The sequence below is a fragment of the Zalophus californianus genome, chromosome X (genome assembly GCF_009762305.2).
Source record: "Zalophus californianus isolate mZalCal1 chromosome X, mZalCal1.pri.v2, whole genome shotgun sequence".
Lineage (NCBI taxonomy): Eukaryota > Metazoa > Chordata > Mammalia > Carnivora > Otariidae > Zalophus > Zalophus californianus.
Window position 1 is genome coordinate 31,938,224 of NC_045612.1, and position 19,024 is coordinate 31,957,247.

Below are 19,024 nucleotides of genomic sequence, written 5' to 3' on the forward strand. Positions count from 1 at the left end.
CATATTCTTTCATATTTCTGTGATACTGTTGGATTACCCAGCAGGTAGGTTCGGCACATACTTAGAGCACCACCCAGGCATAGGCCCCAAACAATGAGGGGAGAAAAAGAGTATATGATATTTCAGGAGCATCAGATTTGCTGTCATCAAAGACATTAGATTGTTGTTGGATTTATATTTTGAAATAAATATGAGAGAGTTACTGTGGCCTTTTCTGCAATGAAAGCCTCTCGAGGTTTATTCAAGACGTCTTCTGTGCCTGTGGTCTTGCTGGGTCTGTGAACTCTGCTCCCTGCCCCCAAAAGAATGACATGATCTTCCATCCCACAGCATTTGGCTGGATACCTATCATATTACATAGCACATGGTGTAATAATTACTTTTCTTAGTAGTCTCTCCTAACTGGACTATGATGTCCACAAGGAAAACGAGATGTTCCTATCAAGCCATCCCTTTCCTGCGTCTAACACAGTGACTGATGCAAAGTAGAGATTCATTAAATGTTGTCCAACTGAATCATTTATTGTCCTGTCTATGGGTGCAGATGGTGGCCCTTGTAGGAGAGATGAAATGTTCTCTCTTAAACTACAGGACACCTGATTCGCGAGCATCTATTAGGATAGAATTTGACATGTCCAAGAAGGTCAGTTTTGTTAGTTCGTCAGACTGTTCAGGGAATAGGCAGTGCTCAGAAATTGGCAATCTGAGAAAGCCAGAAGATATTTATGCCACAGGCGGGTCTACTGGTGGTGTTTCCTTCTTGCTTGCCCAGTGTCCTAACAATCAGGATACATCTTTAGAATTTTTTAGATTTATTCTTGTATATACATGTTCATCCAATTGCATTGGTTCTTTAAAAATCAAAGAACTGGGTGCCTGGGTGGCTCAGTTGGTTAAGCGTCTACCTTCAGCTCAGGTCATGATCCCAGGGTCCTGGGACCAAGTCCTGCATCGGGCTCCCTGCCCCCCAGGGAGCCTGCTTCTCCCTCTGCCTCTGCCTCTCTCTCTCTGTCTCTTATGAATAAGGAAATAAAATCTTAAAAAAAAAAATCAAAATCAAAATCAGAGAACCTTTTCAGTTAGATCTGGACCAGAGGTGCAAGCACCTTCTGATCTATTCACTAGAGGTAGTTTAAGGTGGGAAAGATGTAGAACTTCTCTTGTTGGATGGAATTCCACATGACCACTAGCTTTTGTACTGCAGAAACATCATTTATCTATGGGCTACCGCAGTCATAGCATGGCTTAACTTGTTCCTGTTCTAGAATTTCAGTTCTGCCCCAGGCTAAAGAAAGAGTCTAAAGATCCTCTTTTGAGCGTGGAGCCATCTGAGTAGAATGTCTTCCAACAGCAGTGGTTCCCAGATGCCATTTAGTACATGGAAGCTGGTTTGTTGTGGTTATTGTTACATGTTTGAAATAAAAAAAGAAAAACACAATTTAGTGATTTTTTTTTTCTTCCGGAAAGCTAAATCTATTGAGTATAAAAGAGCCATCCTTTTTTCTGAGACTGCCCTTCACTTTGATTGCTAAAAAGTCCTCTTGCCCTTTCTGTAATGAAATGATGGCAATAAGAGGTTGTGTACCCTTATTATCTGAAAACCTTAAGGCGAGATATGCTTCAGAATTTAGGTTCTTTTTGGATTTTGTACAGGTAATAACATGCATGTATCGTATATTATATAACAGCCCCCCCCCAAAAAAAAACAGCCCCAGCCAGGACTGAATTGACACCCCATAATCAGTTTCAGTAATGTTTCTGCAGTGAAATGTAAGAATATTTATACCAAGTTAGACAGAAAAAGCCTGTGGATAGCCTCACATTCATTCAGGTCAGGCTTTACTGCCAGATGAGTTCAGGTCAGTTCACATTTTGCTGCCAAATGAATTATAGGCAAGAAAAAAAGGGCGGGGGGGGGCATCTGATTTCCAGTTGTTTGGATTTTGAAATTGTGGGTAAGGGGTCATGGATTTATAGTTGCCTTTTAAACTTTCTTACTTTGCAAAATAAATTTGGCTACCCTTTGTAGGACCCGAAGATGTTTTTGAAATTTCACTGGTCCGCAAAAATCCAAGAGCATAGAAAGACACGCCCTTGAAAGCTACTGAATTGAGAGGATAGCTTTACTTTTCTACTCATCCCTATCCAGTGCTAATGTCATCTTTGAATGCTGGAAGATTCCTCAAGTATACTTCTAATCAAAGTAAGTTGATATTAAGTTTGTCTTGTAGCAATTTTAGGAGACTGGAGCAGGAGAGAAGTTTGTAGCAGAAAACCACCCGTGACTCCCAGTGATAGTTTGGGATTCTCTGATAGGAATTGGTTATAGCCTGAAAGATCCTACTGAATGCATCTGTTTGGCCAAATAGATAATTGAACCTAAGACCCTGGAGATAGGGTTGTGTTGGGGAAGGGCACCAGCAAATAACTATGTAAACTTAGGTTAACTGATGAATTTTTGGCATTTGTGGTTTATGTTCCTATCCATCAGATGGGGCTAAAAATTTCCATCTTGCAAGTTTAAAACAAGTTAGCAGCCATGAAAGCACTTTGACAGTAAAGACCACTTTAACGTGTAAAATTGGTATTTTGAGGAGTAATTCCATAACCACTATATATTACCCTTCATACCACATGGTCCAATCTGGCTTCTGGATGGAGAGGTGATTTGACCTCTTTATTCTATATGATCTTTAAAGGTTCTCTTTTCTAGCATTCTAAAAGGGTATATTATCTAAGTAAGAAGTCTAAAAGTAGTGGAATCAAAGCAACACAGCTACTTAATTCTTCTCCTACCAAATCTGTCCATTGTGTGGGCTTGGTAAAACAAATATTATACCTGGCTGTGCTATAATTTGGCTCTTGCATGTTTACAAACAGCATTTCTCTCTTAACCAAGGTGCCAGTTATTGACTTATTGCCCTTCAGCTTCAAATTCATCCTTTTTGTCTGCTCTGGGAACATGGACCTGAGCCCTTTAAATATTTGTTTCCTTTACACCTGGCATTGAAGTTTTGTTAGTAGAGCATGCTGGGAAGGCATAGCAGGAGGAGAGGGTTTTGCTTCCTGGTTCCTGTGTGCTTGCTCGCAGACTGTTCCTACAACTCCGGTTCTTCTTTAGAGCTTAACTTCTTCACCCAATGGTCAGGAGCTTTTCCCGGTGCCCCCTTAGGTAGCTTTGTAGCAGAGTGCTTCTGATAAGACACTTTCCGGAGGGTACATTTAGGGCATGTTCCAAAGGGTGAGTCTCAGAAAGTTCTACAGGATGGGTTTCTGGCCAATTCCAGAAGATGGTCACCACGGCATCTTGTCTGCCCTTCAGTGAGCCACAATTCTACCCTCTCCAGATAAGGTCTGGATCTCCGCCTGGGTGCGGGGTGCTCCTTTGGACCCTTAGACACTATATTGCAGCCCTGGGGGAGGGATCTCTTCCTTGGGTGCTTTGTCTCAGCTTTACGGGGAGTAGTTGTTCCTGATACCTACGATTCCTGTATCTTTTAGAATTTTCTTTACTTACCACTAGGCAGTTACTCATCGCTCCAATTTTCTGTGATTCTAATTCTGTCATAGTTAATGATTCCTTATGTGAAACTCTCCCGGTTCGAATTCCTGTTTGGTTTCTCTCTCCTGATTAGGCCTAGGCAGATACGAGCAGTTGAAGGCCCCTAGGAGCCACCATGCATCGCTTACTTGCAAGGCGATTCTTAAGAGATGATACCATTGTGCCTGCAGTTGAAAAAATTAAGACCATGCGTTTCAAACAGTATTCAGGGAAATATCTTAAAATACCATAGAGTTGAAATGTTCTTCCGGTGGAGTCTTTGTGTACCTGGGCAGTTGCCCCCCCGCCCCTTAACTCCTTCACTCCTCTCTCCTTAACTCCTTCACTCCTCTCTCCTTAACTCCTTAGCTCTGCCTTAACTTGTATCTGTTGTTACTCTTCTCCTCCCCTTCTCTCCCTATTCGCCTGATTCAACTCTTTCTAGTCTCAGCTTTGCCTTTAATAAGCTGTCATGTGACCTCCCTGGGTCTCAGTGTCTATCTTGTTGAGGCAGAGATAATGAAAGATCCTAAGTTAATGAAATTAGGACATGAAAGTGCTTTGTAATTGGTAGGGCATCATACAAAAGTAAGGTGTGACTACTTGCGTTTATTAAATAGTTGTCTCTTCCATGTGTTGAATTTTTAGGTTACATCTTATTTTAAAAGCTATAAGGAGCCTGCAAGGGGACTTACAACCTAATAATACAGATAGAGAAATACATATAATTATTAGATGAGGCAGAATGTGCTGGGTGCTAAAATTGGGGGAACATATAGGATTATGGGAGCCCTGACAATTATGATTTAATTTTGGCCTGAGGATTGGTGTTTTAGTTCCAAGGAGAGCCACCTAATCTTGAAGGATCTAAAGCTGCCATTTGATAAATTTCTGTGCTACCAATGGGCCTTGTGCTGGGCACTTTACATATATTATCGTATTTAGTCTTTAAATTTATTCTTATAATCTTAAATTGTATTATTATGTCTTGGACTCATTTTTTAAATATTTGGCTCGAGGTTGGATTTTTATTCATTTGTTTTGTTTTGTTTTAACTGAAAACCCCTTCCACTTATATGTGAGTAGTCAGTGGCAGTGAAAGTCTTCACGATAGAAAATTTTACTTTTTCATTGCAGCATTTCAGGTATATTCCATTTTTGTATCTATCCCTGGATACCTGCATTTGAAAAATTGGTCAAATGCTTTCACCTTAGAACAAGGGTAGATAGAAGGATTCTTTATAATCTCTATATTGAAATAGGGAAATGATTTGTTTAAAAATTATTCTCCCTTGTTTGTCAGTCGATAGTGTGTCCGTGGGCATAGTACATTCTAGGGGATGACATGGTTGACTACGGGAAGAAATGTAGCATACCATTTAAATTAGAGATGGGTGCTCTTTGAATACGAAGTGTTCTGTCACATCACAGGATGAGTGCATCTCCCAGTGGAAGATGTTGCAAAGTGCAAGTGACTCTGAGTCCTTCCGAAAGCGCTTGTCTTCATTGCTTGTCTTCTGCCAGATGCCCACCAGAGATAATTCATCTTTCTGTTAGGAAGTCAGGAGAGCTACATCTTCAGAGTCATTAGAAACCCCTTCTCCAATTTTGAACTCTTTGGGATGAGCTGTGCATTCTTTCTTTGTCAGTTTGCAGACAAGATAGAAGCTTCCTGTTTCTCTGGCAAACAAAATATGTGAGCATAGCATGTGCAGTCTTAAGAAATCGCTCCTAGGGCGCCTGGGTGGCTCAGTCGGTTAAGTATCTGCCTTCGGCTCAGGTCATGATCCTGGAGTCCCGGGATCGAGTCCCACATCGGGCTCCCTGCTCAGCGGGGAGTCTGCTTCTCCCTCTGACCCTCTTCCCTCTCGTGCTCTCTATCTCTCATTCTCTCTCTCTCAAATAAATAAAATCTTAAAAAAAATCTAAAAAAAAGAAATCGCTCCTAACCCATCAGTGTTTTCTGAAGGATGATGGGTATGCTACTGTAGGTCTGCAGATGCCTGTCAGTACGCAGACCTGAACTTTCAATTTGAATAGTTTTGGGTTTTTTTTTTTAAATGCTATTAGAAAAAAAAAAAAGCCTGGTGTATCAAACCCATGATTTCATGAATATTATTGCTAAAGTCAAGACTAGAGCAGGTTTCAACATCTTATCCAGACCAACTGAATTACTAGTGCAGTGCTCAGGCATGCCCAAGAATGCGTGGCTACAGTCTTTTTAGGGTTAGAGCAAAACTTGACATCCAGAAAATGCTAGCTTTGAAATACCAAGTATTTATAGTATATGTAATTGTGAAGTGGAACCAGGCCTGTGCTCTTTTTTTGTTGTGGGGGTGGGTTTTTTTTTTTTTTTTCCTATTTTGTTGTTGAACTAACGTGGATCAGTGGATAAAATGGAATTTTAAAAACGTAAAGGTGCCAGACTGTGAGGGAAATGCTAATACGCAGGCATGATTTTGATGAAATCGGTCATGTATCTTCAGCTATAAAGACCTCATTTAATAATTGCCTGAACCATCTACTACTTGATGTAAAAGGACCAGCTGCAAAGAAAACAACTATCACATCAATATGATGAAATTTGAAATTTATATTTTAGTAAGTATGATGAGAATGAGCTTCTTTTAAAAAAATATTCAACAGAGAGAGCACAAGCAGGGGGAGCAGCAGGCAGGGCAGGGGGACAGGCTCCCCACGGAGCCGAGAGCCTGACGTGGGGCTCGATCCCAGGACCCCGGGATCACAACCTGAGCTGAAGGCAGACGCTTAATGACTGAGCCACCCAGGCACCCCGAGAATGAACTTCTTTCCTCACACGTCATATGTTTGGAGACACACATTCTGACATGAGACCTTCCAATCTCACGTGTTATTTTGAAACCCACAGGATGTTGTACGCAACCTACCCCAGAGGTTCCTCCAAAGGTTAAACATAGTCACTATTATGTTCCAGAAATTCCACTTCTAAGTATATACCTCAAAGAATTGAAAGCAGGTGGTCACAGTAGCACAAGAGCCTAAAGGGGGAAAGAGCTCGGATGTTTATCAGTGGATGAATGAATAAGCAAAACGTTTCCTACAATGGAATATTTAGCCATCAACAGGAATGAAGTACTGGCGCATTATACATTGTGGATAAACCTCTAAAACATTACACTCGGTGAAAGAAGCTTGGCGCAAAGGATCACATAGTGTATGATTCCATTTATGTGAAATATCAAAATAGATAAATCCATAGAGACAGAATACCTATCGGTGGTTGCCAGGGGCTGTAGGAGAGAGGAGAGCAAGGGGCAACAGCTTAACCGATATTGGTTTTTGTTTGGGAGTAATGAAAATACTTGGGGACAAGAGAGGTAGCGATTGCCCAACGTTAGGAATGCACTGGATGTCACTGAATTCTTGAGCTTAAAATTGTTAATTTTGGGGGCGCCTGGCTGGCTCAGTTGGTAGAGCACATGACTCTTGATCTCGAGATCATAAATTCAAGCCCCACGTTGGGCGCAGAGCTTACTTTAAAAAAAATTGTTAATTTTATGTGATGTGAATTTCACTTCAATTACAAAAAAATAAATAAATAAAAAAAAAAAAAAACCCTGCCCCAGAGTGTGGTAAGTGTGGCACTGTTTGGGGAATAGGATGATGTGTTAAGTTGTGTGCAAGCATTTCTCATTTTAGGAGTTACGCATCTATTTTTATAGCTGCCTTCTCATTATTGTAAGATATAGCAGTTTGCCATTTGCAGTAATAAGTAGAAAGTTTTCCTTTGAAGACAAGTGTAGATTTAAAGGGACCGATTTAAAAAAAAGTAAATAATAAAGGTGTTAACTGAGATACGACAAATAGTGGTAATTCACAGCTGTCTGAAGAATTGGAAACTTTAAGAAATGTTGTATTCCATGTTTAAGCCAATTAATTTTTATTGTGTATCCTGGATCCTGGCTGCTATTCATCAAAGGTGAAGAAGACTTTTTTTTTTGCCTTGGATACTTTTAACCTAATAAAGGAGATAAGCTACATTGATAAATAATTCTAGGAAGAGGCTAAATGTGCCAAGTGCTAAAACTGAGAACCAGCAGACTAAGATCAAGACCAGGTGACCAGTCCCAGTGAAGAAGATACTAGAATATATCTGGAGAACATGAACTGAGAAATTTGCTTTTGCCATCAGGAACAAGGAACAGAGGTAATTAATAAATGCAGCTGACAGTATATTCAGTATTCAGGTCTCATCTCTTGTGGCCCGCTGTGCCTCAGCCTTTCCCTCTCATTAACTTTGCGGTCATCCTGGGCTCTCTTCTCCCCAACGATCTCACATTTAAAGATAGCAGAGTGGAGGGCTTATGTACTGGACCCCGGAGCTAGACTGTCTGCGGACGAATTCCAGCCCCAACATTTACCCACTGTATAACTTTAGTCATGTCACTGGACTTTTCTGGGCCTTAGTTTCCTCTTCTGTAAAATGGAGATATTTTTAAAAAATATTTTATTTATTTATTTGAGAGAGAGAGAGCGTGCACGCAAATGAGTGGGGGGGGGAGGGCGGAGGGGGAAGCAGACTCCCGCTGAGCAGGGAGCCTGATGTGGGATGTGGGGCTCCATCCTGGGACCCTGAGATCCTGACCTGAGCCCAAGGTAGACGCTTAACCGACGGAGCCACCCAGGCGCCCCTGTAAAATGGAGATATTAATAGTACCTACAGTACAAAGTCACAGGGAAGAGTAAGTCAGCTAAGTGAGTAAATGGGTAAAGCATTTAGAAGGCCACTCGTTCCATGTTACGTGGCCCACAAACGTTAGCCACTGTCATCATCTCCTGCCCATTCCATCTGCTAAAAATCTTTCTGAATCGCTCCCCTACCCCCACTACTACTGCTTAGTTTAGGAGACTTGATGTTGTTACAGTTGATTGTCGCTGCGCCTTAACTAGTTGGACCTCCCGGCCCACCCTTCCCTCTGTCTCGCTTGACTGCCTGACACCTTCTTGCTTAGGCTTAGCACTTAGCTCAGGGGTCCCCTCTGTGAAACTTGCCCTGACTCCCTGGCCGAGCCCAGTGCAGGCTCTCAGGCTCTCCGAGTACGTTCATATGACCTTGAGCACGCCTCCTCTACAGCGCCTCTCACACAGTACTGTGACTGTACTTGATATTCCCTGGGCTGTGAGCACCTTGAGGGGTGGGGATCTGGGCTTAGACTTGGGTTTGAATTTCCAGCCGAAATACAACACTTGTTACAAAGTAGATGCTTATTAATTGTTTGGGTGGATGAATGAATTGCCTCTGCCTGGGGAAAGCTAGCTTACAGCCTTGATTTTGCAAGCTGAGGTGAGCACACGTAAGGCTAAATAAGAACAGTGTGTGTTAAGGGCCACAAGAGTTCAGAAAAGGGCATTTGGTGGGTGTTAGACAAATCAAATTAGGCTTCAACAGGCAGAGTTAGAGGGGCACCTGGGTGGCTCGGTCGGTTAAGCGTCTGCCTTCGGCTCAGGTCACGATCCGGAGTCCTGGGATCGAACCCTGTGTTGGGACTCTCTGCTCAGTGGGGAGTCTGCTTCTCCCTCTCTCTCTCTCTCTTCCTCCCCCGCTTGTGCTCCCTCCCTCTCTCTGTCTCTCTCAAATAAAGAAATAAAATCTTCTTTAAAAAAGGTAGAACTTGATTTGGAACTTAAGAACACGCAGAACTTGGGGCGCCTGGCTGGCTCGGTGGGTGGAGCATGCGCCTCTTGGTCATGGGGGTCAAGCCCCAAGTTGGGTGTAGAGAGAGATTCCTTAAAATCTTAAAAAGAAATAAAAAGGAGCAGGGAGAACTTGTGTGAACAGAGGAACAGCCATATTTTAGGCAGGGGGAGTGTTTTATGAGTTGAATAGATGATAAGCGAATAAAAAAACCAAAAACATGTAGCATCTCCCAAAGAGAAGAGAGCAGCCTAAGGAGGGTGTGTGTGCGGGGTGAGGCGAGGGACGCACAAGCAGTTCCCAGTCCAACAATGGTGTATGTTCTGAAGGTTTATTTACAGATTGTTTGCACGACGGGGAAGTTTCTGGCCGTGCCCAAAATATTGTATTGAACCTACTTGAGTAGCTGATCTGTCCTATGGACAGTACTCGCCTGAGCTCCAGGGCGTAGGAGCAGGGCGTCAGGAAGGGCGTGACGGGTTCTGGGCAGGAAGACCTGGAGTGGTAGAGGAAGTGGGGCTTTGTTATTCTTCTACAACCTTCTCTGCACGCTTATCTATATCTCGGTTTCTCTTTATCTCTAGACATAGTTGCTCTAGCCTCCCAGCTTCCCCTATCCCCCAACTTCCTTCATAGAGCACCCCACCCGAGTTCGCAAGGACTCCAGAAGGTTCTCGCCACCAGCCTTTCCCCATTCCCTGAGAGCAACAGCTCTTTGCTATTTGAAGAAACTTGACTGAACTCATTCACACCAGTGTGAGAATAACCGACAGCCACCTTATCCTGGCAGCTCTCCTTATTATCATTTTAACAGGATTCTCTTTTAGCTCAAATGAATGCCTACTTGATGGAGTTTCTTCTGGCAGTGGTACGCGGCAAACAATGAGAGGGAGGGAATAAGTGAAGGTGCAAACATCGGAGGGAGAGAAAGTTTGTTGGAGACCGGGTTGGCATTATAGGAGAAGGTATTTTAGGACAGGGAAAGCCTTTGCTAATTTCCCTTTCTGCTCTAATCCCTCCTCTGTATATTTTTGGTATATTCTTCTCTTGAATCCACAGAAACTGTAAGCTGCATTAAAAAATATATATATATAGCTCCCATGGCAGTTCTTGGCTAAAGAGATTCTGTATTTTCCAGTTGTGTGCAAATCTGGGACAACCCGTAATGGGAAATAAGGTTAAATAAGTAAGGAAGAGCTGGGGTGGAGGGAACCTTGAATGTGGAGTATACAAATCCATCCACACAAGTAAGGAGTAATGGAAGGCAAGATGGAGGGCATAATTCCTTCTGAGTTTTGGATTAGTAATGGCGGGGCGTCAAGTTCACTCTTGGCTCTTGTGAGTGGTCAATACAGAATCCTACTTTTTTGCTACCCTTTTGTCATTGTGCTGGGACTTCTTCCATTAACTGTCGGTGTCTGAATCCCTGCCTATCTGACTGTCCTGTGTGGGTTCCGAGCCGATCTTTCTCTTTCCGATTCAGGATCCTAGAGACTTTTATGACTCTTGTGTTTCCAACTAGCCCATAGGGACCTATACGCTGTGTTTCTGGGTCCCAGCAGCAAAATTCAAGTGCGGTGTTAGCAAAACACGACTCCCTTTTATAAGACCATATTACTTTCATTTAAATAAAAACCTCCAGCCTCTGTGCCCCGGAACACTCCCCCAGATAGTGGTTAATGATCTGTTTCAGTTAGCCCGTCCCCGCGGCAGGAGCCTCTACCCCCTCTACCCAACCCTAAGCAGATGCTACAGTGTGTTGTGAATATGTTCTTCCCTATGGGGAACTTCATCATCTTTTATTCTTTTTATTACTCATTATGTTGCTATCCTTGATATTTCTACTCTGCTGGTTTGCATAAATGCGAAGGCCAGGAAATGGCATGAGAAAAGGGTTTGAGGCCTTTCCTTCAGCCTCAATTATAATTCTCATACTGGAACAGAAGATTCATAGATCTTTCATCAAATATATATATTTTTTTGTCTATTGTGAAAGTTATAGGGGCTTGTTAGCATCGGGCCCTCCTGTGCCTCATTTGTGTATTTTACTCTTGACTGCTCACTGTGCCATTTGAGTGAGTAGGTATTGGTGATGTGCAGTGGCTTGCTTGGTTGAACTCGCTATTTTATTTTTTTGTTCAATCTAGTGGAGCAGTTATTGTCAAAATTGGATTTTGGGGCTTACTTTTTCAACATCACTGGCTACAGTAATTGAAGAGGATCTACCAGTCCAAAGAAGATGCTTTTATCCTTTTCAATTAGCAGTCTGTATAAGTTATTGGTTTTAGGAGATGCTGCTTCCTATTTCAGTGTTCTGGTCTAGGTGGCGAACCAGTGAAATGCGTTTCTTCAGTTTTTAGTTTCACCAGGACTACCTTGCTTAGACAAATGATGATTGGCATTGCCCTTCCTTACTGTAGCTAAGTGTCTGGTTGGCTCGGTTTAGTTCAGCCGTCACTTCCTGAGCCATTCACCCCTCCATCCATCCATCATAAAGTTGTTGTACGCCTGCTGTTCTGGGCACGCTGCTAGGCACACACAGGGTCCATCAGACAGACATCAAAAGGAGCCGTTTAGGTATTTCGGTATACTGTTTGAGATTGTAGCCTTTCATTTATTTCTTACCATTCATAACTTAGTTCAGGAAGGATAAGGCCCTTTCACAGTTTCTTGTTTCCTTATCACCCCAAAACAGCTTAGTCTTGGAGGAGAGAAAACTGACCTCTGCCAAACTTGATTTCACCAAAATCGCCTCCTACGATTGGGCTCCTGCGTGACAGGCACCAAGACAGGTAGAATAAAAATGTAAGGAGGACCCAGAGGCAGCTCTCTGGAGTTTATAGTCTAGTTTATAGTTTATAGAAACTGTTACAATCCAAAGTGACAGGACCTATAATATTCAGAGTGCCGTGGGGGTTTAGAAAACCTAGCAACGGAGGCCGCTAAGGGATGTGAGGGGAGGTCTCATGGAAGGAGATATACTTGAACACTTACTCAAGTATGACTCGAAATTGGCTTGGTAGACAAGGAGAGCAGGGAATTCCAAGTGGGGAGAGTGTCCTAGGAAAAACTACTGAGGCCTGAGGGAGTATGGCACGTTAGACGTCTGTGCCAAGAAATGCCACCTGAGGGATAAAAGGAAGCTCTGAGAATTGTCACTGGGAGGGTGTTTCTGGCAAAGGTACAGGTCAATGATTCTGCAACTTTAATCAGATATCGTTCTTTGTCTCTCGTGACGTAGTTCTCTTTTTCCTCCAGCCTTTTACTGACTTCCTCGTCAAGTAACTCCATGGTGGTGTTGAGGAGTCATATTTGCGGGTTCTTTTTTCCCCTCAAATAAATATTAATACAATACAGGGGTGACGAATGGACACCAAATCAGGTGTCAGGGGACCTGGATTCTTGTTTTCCAGCTCTCTCAGCAGCTTGACTTGAGCCAAGTCACTTAATAACTCGCTTTCTATAAAATGGGAATTTTCAAATGGGAATATTAACACCTGCACTGTCAACCTCAGAGTCCGGGTGAAAGGAAATTGAGACTCTTAAAAATTAAAAGGAACAGTACACTTTTTTATTTGGAATTCTGCTAGCTCAGGCTGTCTGTCACCTGACACTTCAGACAAGTAAAATACTTCATGGAGTATGTGGATATGAAAATTAGGTTGAAAGGAAGTTGACAAATAGGAATATTCTTACTTCCTCTTTAACTCCCTATGTCAGCCCTTCTGTCTGTGGAATGTCATTTCCCTTATTTCTGTGTTTCTTCACTCACATGATAAAATTTCCTTCTTCCCCATGGTCTGTCATGTGTATCTTCACCCATTTTAGATTCTCACGATAGCTATTAAATAGTAATAGATTTAAGACTTAGGCTGCTGGAACGCCTGGCTGGCTCAGTCCGTGAAGCATCTGACTCTTGATCTCGGCTCAGGTCGTGATGTCAGGGTCATGAGATCGAGCCCCGCGTCGAGCACCATGCTTGTCCCTCTCCCTCTGCTCCTCCCTGTACTCCTCTCTCAAATAAATGAATGAATGAATGAATGAATAAATAAATAAAATCTTTTAAGAAAAGACTTAGGCTAGTAAAATATGAGTTGGTATATTTCATAGTCAACCTTGAATAATTTATATCCATCAGATAGTTCGAATTACTCATGAATTACCCTCAATTGTTTGTGTTGCCATATAGTGGAAGGACCCACACTTTGTTACATTTCAGGGAATATATGAAAAGGTTGTGATTCATTCCAGTAAGAATGGGAAGTTAGGAAACTTTTATGGCCTTCTGCTCTTTTTTTTTTTTTTTTTGCCATTTTTTCCTAATCCAGTGATAATACAGGTAGAGTTATCAGTAACAGGAAAAGGCTTTTCTTCCCCCTTTGACCCCACCTTTCCCACTAGATTGAGTGGTGAGACTACTGGAATCTGGACCAGTAGGAACTTCTGGGCTGTAGGAATATGAGCAATTGCTCCTGGTATAAATCCCCCTGACCAACCCTTGTTTAGATCAGTGGTTTTCAAAATCTGTTATCCAAGGACATTTCTGCATGACTGAAAACTCTCTAAACCACTCAAGTCCTCCTGCTCTGACCCATCTTAACATACGGCAGAAGGAAGGAGAGTCCAGTGCGGCTATGGATGAGATAACAGAATGAGGCTATTTTAAATGGAATGTAAGTGCATTATTTATATTAGATTAATACAGACCCTGTCATCAAAATCACTAATACTCTAGGAGATTTACTGTGCACTCCCAGGAGGTGTTCTCCTTTCTCCTCTTCTAGATGAGCTCGTGCATGTGAACGTGTATGTGAATTTGGATTAAATACCTATTCTAGTTCAAACTATAATATAAAATGGTGATTGCTTTTTTTCCTGCCAGGCTTGGGGGAAATATTCTGGCAATTGTTCTGTTTTCCACAAAATTAACTGAGGAAATGGTCTGGTTTATTTTTCTCTTTGTTTTAAAGTCTATGATACCATTGATACATAGTTTAAAAACATTCTTCTGAGGACCTCGTGGATTAAATCATTTTTATGTCCCCTAAGTACTGCCCTTTTTTGAAGAATTCTTGAGAAAAGTGTGGCCCATATCCAAAATCACATTCTCCTTTTTTTTTTTCTGTATTCGAATTTTTTCCTTATAAGTTAATGGAAAGGGAAGTGGTCAGTTTTTGCACTCAATAAACAAGAAAGAAGGTGTAGACAGCTTTTATCTGGGACATTTTTAAGTCATTGAACGAATATTTTCAAGTATTAACTGCCTTTTGGAATTATTGGCAGATCCCTCTTAACCCACTTTAACATAAAATCATTGAATAAGGTGAAAAGATTTTTTTATTGTCTACATAAAACTCCATGGTTTTTGCATCATTGCAAAATCTAAGAGATTATGCATACATAAAAAGGTTGAGACAAAGCTGAATGCTAAATGCCAACATCAACGAAAGCTTGTCTGAGTATTTGACACTGAGCATAATGGGGTGTGGTTCCACAGGGAGAGAACACTCAATATTTACACTCCAGGACTTGTTTCTGTGGTAAAGCTTCTTGTCCTAGATTCATCTCCCGGCTAACACTATTACCCCCCCACCTTTTAAACATCCCCCCCTTCTTACACATGGATTTTCTCCCTTAAACCTCATGAGATGCTAAACCTTCCGGATCTAATGCCCTGCCCTCACTCTCTCTCCCATCTCTTTCCGTGGTCTTCATGAATTCTTTTTGTTTATCGTATGCGCCTTCAGGTGAATTCTCTCGGTTTACTGCAAGTAGTAAAACACAAGCACAGCCCCCCCACCCCAAGCCCCCTTGCAGCTCTTTTTTTTTTTTCCCCTCGAAGATCACACCTCCATAATTAAGCTATTCTGTTGGTATCCCTTTCTCATCAATTTTCTGGAATTTTCAAACGGCGGCCGTGGGGTATATAACCAGCCTTGTTACATGGTAATGCAGAGTTGCTGCCCAATGCAGACAGAGTTCACTTCACAGTTCATAGCCTTTCCTTTTCAGGCTTGAGAGTGGTAAGAGAAGGTACCAAGATTGGTGTGTACTGTGAAGTCTGGGGAGGTGTGCTTTCTTGGGCCACTTATCCTCAGGCTCTCACTGGCCTTCTCTCTGCTTGCTAGGCTTTATAGGCAGAGTCCAAAGGGTTTTTCGAACAGTGTGTGCTCAACGGTAGGAGTAATGTGCGGTCTGTGTAATGGAGGAACATTTAAAAACTGGAGGGGACTCAAAGTACCACGGGGGAGACATCACAGCAAAGAATGGAATTTGAGCTGGATCTAGCAGGATGAGTTGAGTTCAGAAGAGCGGAGAGGGAAAGAGATTTCATGTAGGGGGACCTCCGGAGCAAAGGGAAACAAAGAACAAAACAAGTTTGTGAGCTAGAGAATAGGCAGTTGGGGTTAGGAGCTACTACGTCAGCGGACTCCAAGACTAAGTTAGCCAGCTTGTAATGAGTTCTTAGTGCTGGGCATTGTTGCTTGATTAATTCCTCGAGTGATCCACTCGTTCAACAGATGGCTTCTCGTAGCTCATGGGATAAGATCCAAGCCTCTTCACTCACTCTGTAGACCTTAAAATCCGCTCCCCTCAGCACCATGTACCTATACTTCTCCCAGTAATATTGAAGACTTTCTCGATCCTTCCGACACACTGGGCTCCTTTAAATCTCTGTGTGTCCACACAGACTGTGTCTTCTGGAGTCTGCCTGGGGAATGCCTCATTCTTCCACCTCAGTTGCAGCCCGATTTTTATTGCTCCTCTGATTTTTATCGTTCCTCTGTAGAATCCTAGGCATATCCTAGCAAAGCGTCTATGCCATATTTTGTGCTGTCAGGGAGCATGTCTGCTTCTCTCACTCAACTGAGAGCTTCCTGAGAACAAGGGGTTGTCTTGTTCACCTTTATATCCATATCACCTGGCAGAGTCCCTACCACACATGTAACAAATTCTTAACAAGTATTGGTTGAATAAAATCTTTACCAAACATTTAATTTACGTCATGTATAGTTGCATTTTAAGAGAGCTCATCCAGAAGCGAGGTGTTTGATAGCTTGAACATGGGAGGTGCAGAGAGACCAGTTATATGTAGTTTTGGAAGAAGCTCATTTGTTAAAAAAAGACACAAACAAACTAGGGATTAGACACCTGTACAAACCGTTAAAGAATAAAGGCTAGGACTTAATGACCGGCTACTAGCGGCACGAGAGAGGGAAGAGTTACAGGTAATGAAGATTTAAGGGAATAGGACCCATGACAGGGCAGTGACCCTTGAAAAAATCAGGTTACTTTCAGGTAAACATTCTTTTCCCCCCTACGTCAGATCTCCTGATGCTAGTATTTGTCTCATCCCACCTCTGCTCTAAAGATGAACACTTTGTTCCTGTTCAATTAACTGGAACTAAGCTCAAGATTCATGTGGTTCTGATCTCTGTATCTGATCCGCGCTTAAGATAAGAAATAGAAGTAGTTCCGCCACGCTGGCTACAATTTGCTACCAAGGGACGGTGTTCAGTGGATGGGTTTTTGAATACGTAAAGGCTGTTTTCTGCTTTTGGGAGCTACAACTGAAGTGCTATACCAGGCAGATGCACTGGGGTGCGCTACTGTGTAGGAGAGCCTCGCTGTGCATCGCCGCTCTCAACTTTAAAACTCCAGAGAATTTGATGAGAGAGGGATCCACAAGAACATGACAAATGATGAGAGTTCAAACCTTAAGAGAAAAATGGGCTTATTGGTAAGAGACCTTTCTTTTCCTTTATTTACTGCTGTTGCTTATGCATTAAAATAGCAAGCCTGTTGTTTTCCTATGTGCCTGTGAAGCGGTGTACAAAAATCAATTTTATGTGTATTGTAGAATTCAGGAGACATATTGGTAACCATGCAAAAATCATAGGAAAGCATATATAAAGCTTGATATTTTTAAAAAAAATCACTGAGGAAATCCTGCTGTATTTCAGAGTGTGGTATAGATGTGTGTCTATGTTTCTCTGTATAGCTTAAATGTAATACAGGCTAAGAAATATATATATTTTTTAAAAGTTAAAATAAAGAATAGTGACTTGTGTAGAGATACATAATTTCACTGAGCTACCAGAAGGTGGCACACCAGATTCTTCTTAAATACACAAAGGAAAGGAATAATATTAATAGGAATATAAAATAAGCTGTATTTAAAGATACTTTCCTGCATTTTTAAGGAAAAAGATAATATAATTGTTATTTGCGTGGTGAGGCTTAATGCTAAAATGGGGCAGATATTAATTCAATCCATTGTAGCTTTTTCTGATTCAAAAATAACAATTTTGATGTGTGTAGCGTTTTAAAAGTAGACTTTGAAACAGTATTGCCATTAAAGAGATGCTGTTTTGAATTCGTCGTCCTAAAAAAGAAAGAAAAGACTTGCTGCCTACCTTTGGCATAAGAGGTCCTTAGACTGAGGATCCCATTTTGGGTAAGGTCTCTGCCAAGGTCTTTCTAAAGATACTATTAGGCTATGACTTCGATTTAGTTGTGACTTTAATAATGCAGTGGTGCTTGTGGGATGACCCAGAAAAGAGCCCAAACTGCTTATTTTGAAGCAAAAGTTAGGTAATTGTAATGCTTAGTAATGGTCACTTTCTGTAAGCTAAAAGCAACGTAAATGTCACAAATGTTAAATGCGTTAAATTAGGGCTTAGAGCTCCTCCAGCACCTGCCGGCGGCGTACTTTCATTTCCCCACAAAGTTGACTGGCGACAGCTCACCGCAGTGCTCCTGTGGTAGTCTCTAGTTTGAACGCTGCCTGCCCCAGGCAGTGGCTGAAGTCTGTTTCTTCATCACCATCATCTTTTAGATTAGCCCAAAGGGATGGGATACATGGCAGAACTTCACCAAAACAAAATCCCCTGCTTAGAAGACGGTGCATCTATTTGTATGTTTTTATTAATTACAAGCAGTATGAAAATAAGAAAATTGGTAGTAAACGAACCTAGGAGAACATTAACCATCTGTTCCCTGAAAGCTTGTAATGTGTGTCATTTGCTTTCAGATTTTTATGGCAAAACAGTCTATCAGCAAAGAATTGAACTTTTTAGGCTTCAGAAACAAGAAGATGACAAAGCATTCCAAGGCCGCGTATATATTTACTGGAAAAGTGTTTCCTTCTGTCCAAATTTGGCTAGTTTAGTCTTTCTGATCAGCTGCCAATAGATGTTGTACTTCATATCAGTCTTTAGTCCAGACTTTCTGAAACATTAAGAGAGCGTCTAAAAACAAATAGAATCTTATGGCTTTCTTGTTAAGTGTTTTACAGTTAATTTACATGTTTAAAAATTGTTCTGTGTGGTATTAGCTGCTCAGAATTTAGAAACGTGGTTTATTAATTTACAGCTAAAATATCTGCAGCGCATGCTTTGAAAAATCCGAACTAAATCCAGTAAAGCCACCATTAACCAGATTTTTTTTTTTTTTTTTTTTTTTTTTTGCACTCCACTTCAGGAGACGGAGGCAATTGTCTTTAAAACAAGCCGATTTCAAGGATATATTCAAAAAATCAACTCCAGGGTATGTCCAAGGGTCTGCATTTTCCTCTATCTTTTTTGTCAGTGAGAATTTATTTTCGTCAGAAAAGACCCTGAGATACTACAAGACATTCAGTCATCAAGGAAACTTTCAAGAATGTCTAGGCTGCTGTGTTTATTAAGCTGAAAAAAAATGATAAATTATTCTGTTACAGAAATACCGTACATCCTTGTATTGTGCTTTGTATTTTCCAGTGGGCTTTCTCAAACCCACGTTTGGTTGGCTTTCAGAATATTGCC

At 41.6% G+C, this 19,024-nt stretch overlaps 1 protein-coding gene across 3 annotated transcripts in view; it reads left to right on the forward strand.

Annotated features, from left to right (window-relative positions):
- Positions 1 to 19,024, forward strand: part of KLHL13 (kelch like family member 13) — a 200,133-nt gene that overhangs the window by 99,941 nt on the left and 81,168 nt on the right. The window contains exons 1-2 of one of the 3 annotated variants that reach the window (XM_027609346.2): positions 16,800 to 16,959; positions 18,702 to 18,767. The exons of 1 other annotated variant lie outside the window; for it this stretch is intronic. In XM_027609346.2, coding sequence (XP_027465147.1) covers positions 16,919 to 16,959; positions 18,702 to 18,767 — 107 coding nt within the window. In that variant the 5' untranslated portion in view covers positions 16,800 to 16,918. Of the gene's footprint in view, positions 1 to 16,799; positions 16,960 to 18,701; positions 18,768 to 19,024 lie in introns of those variants that run through there. One more of the 3 variants, XM_027609344.2, reaches the window with a different exon arrangement.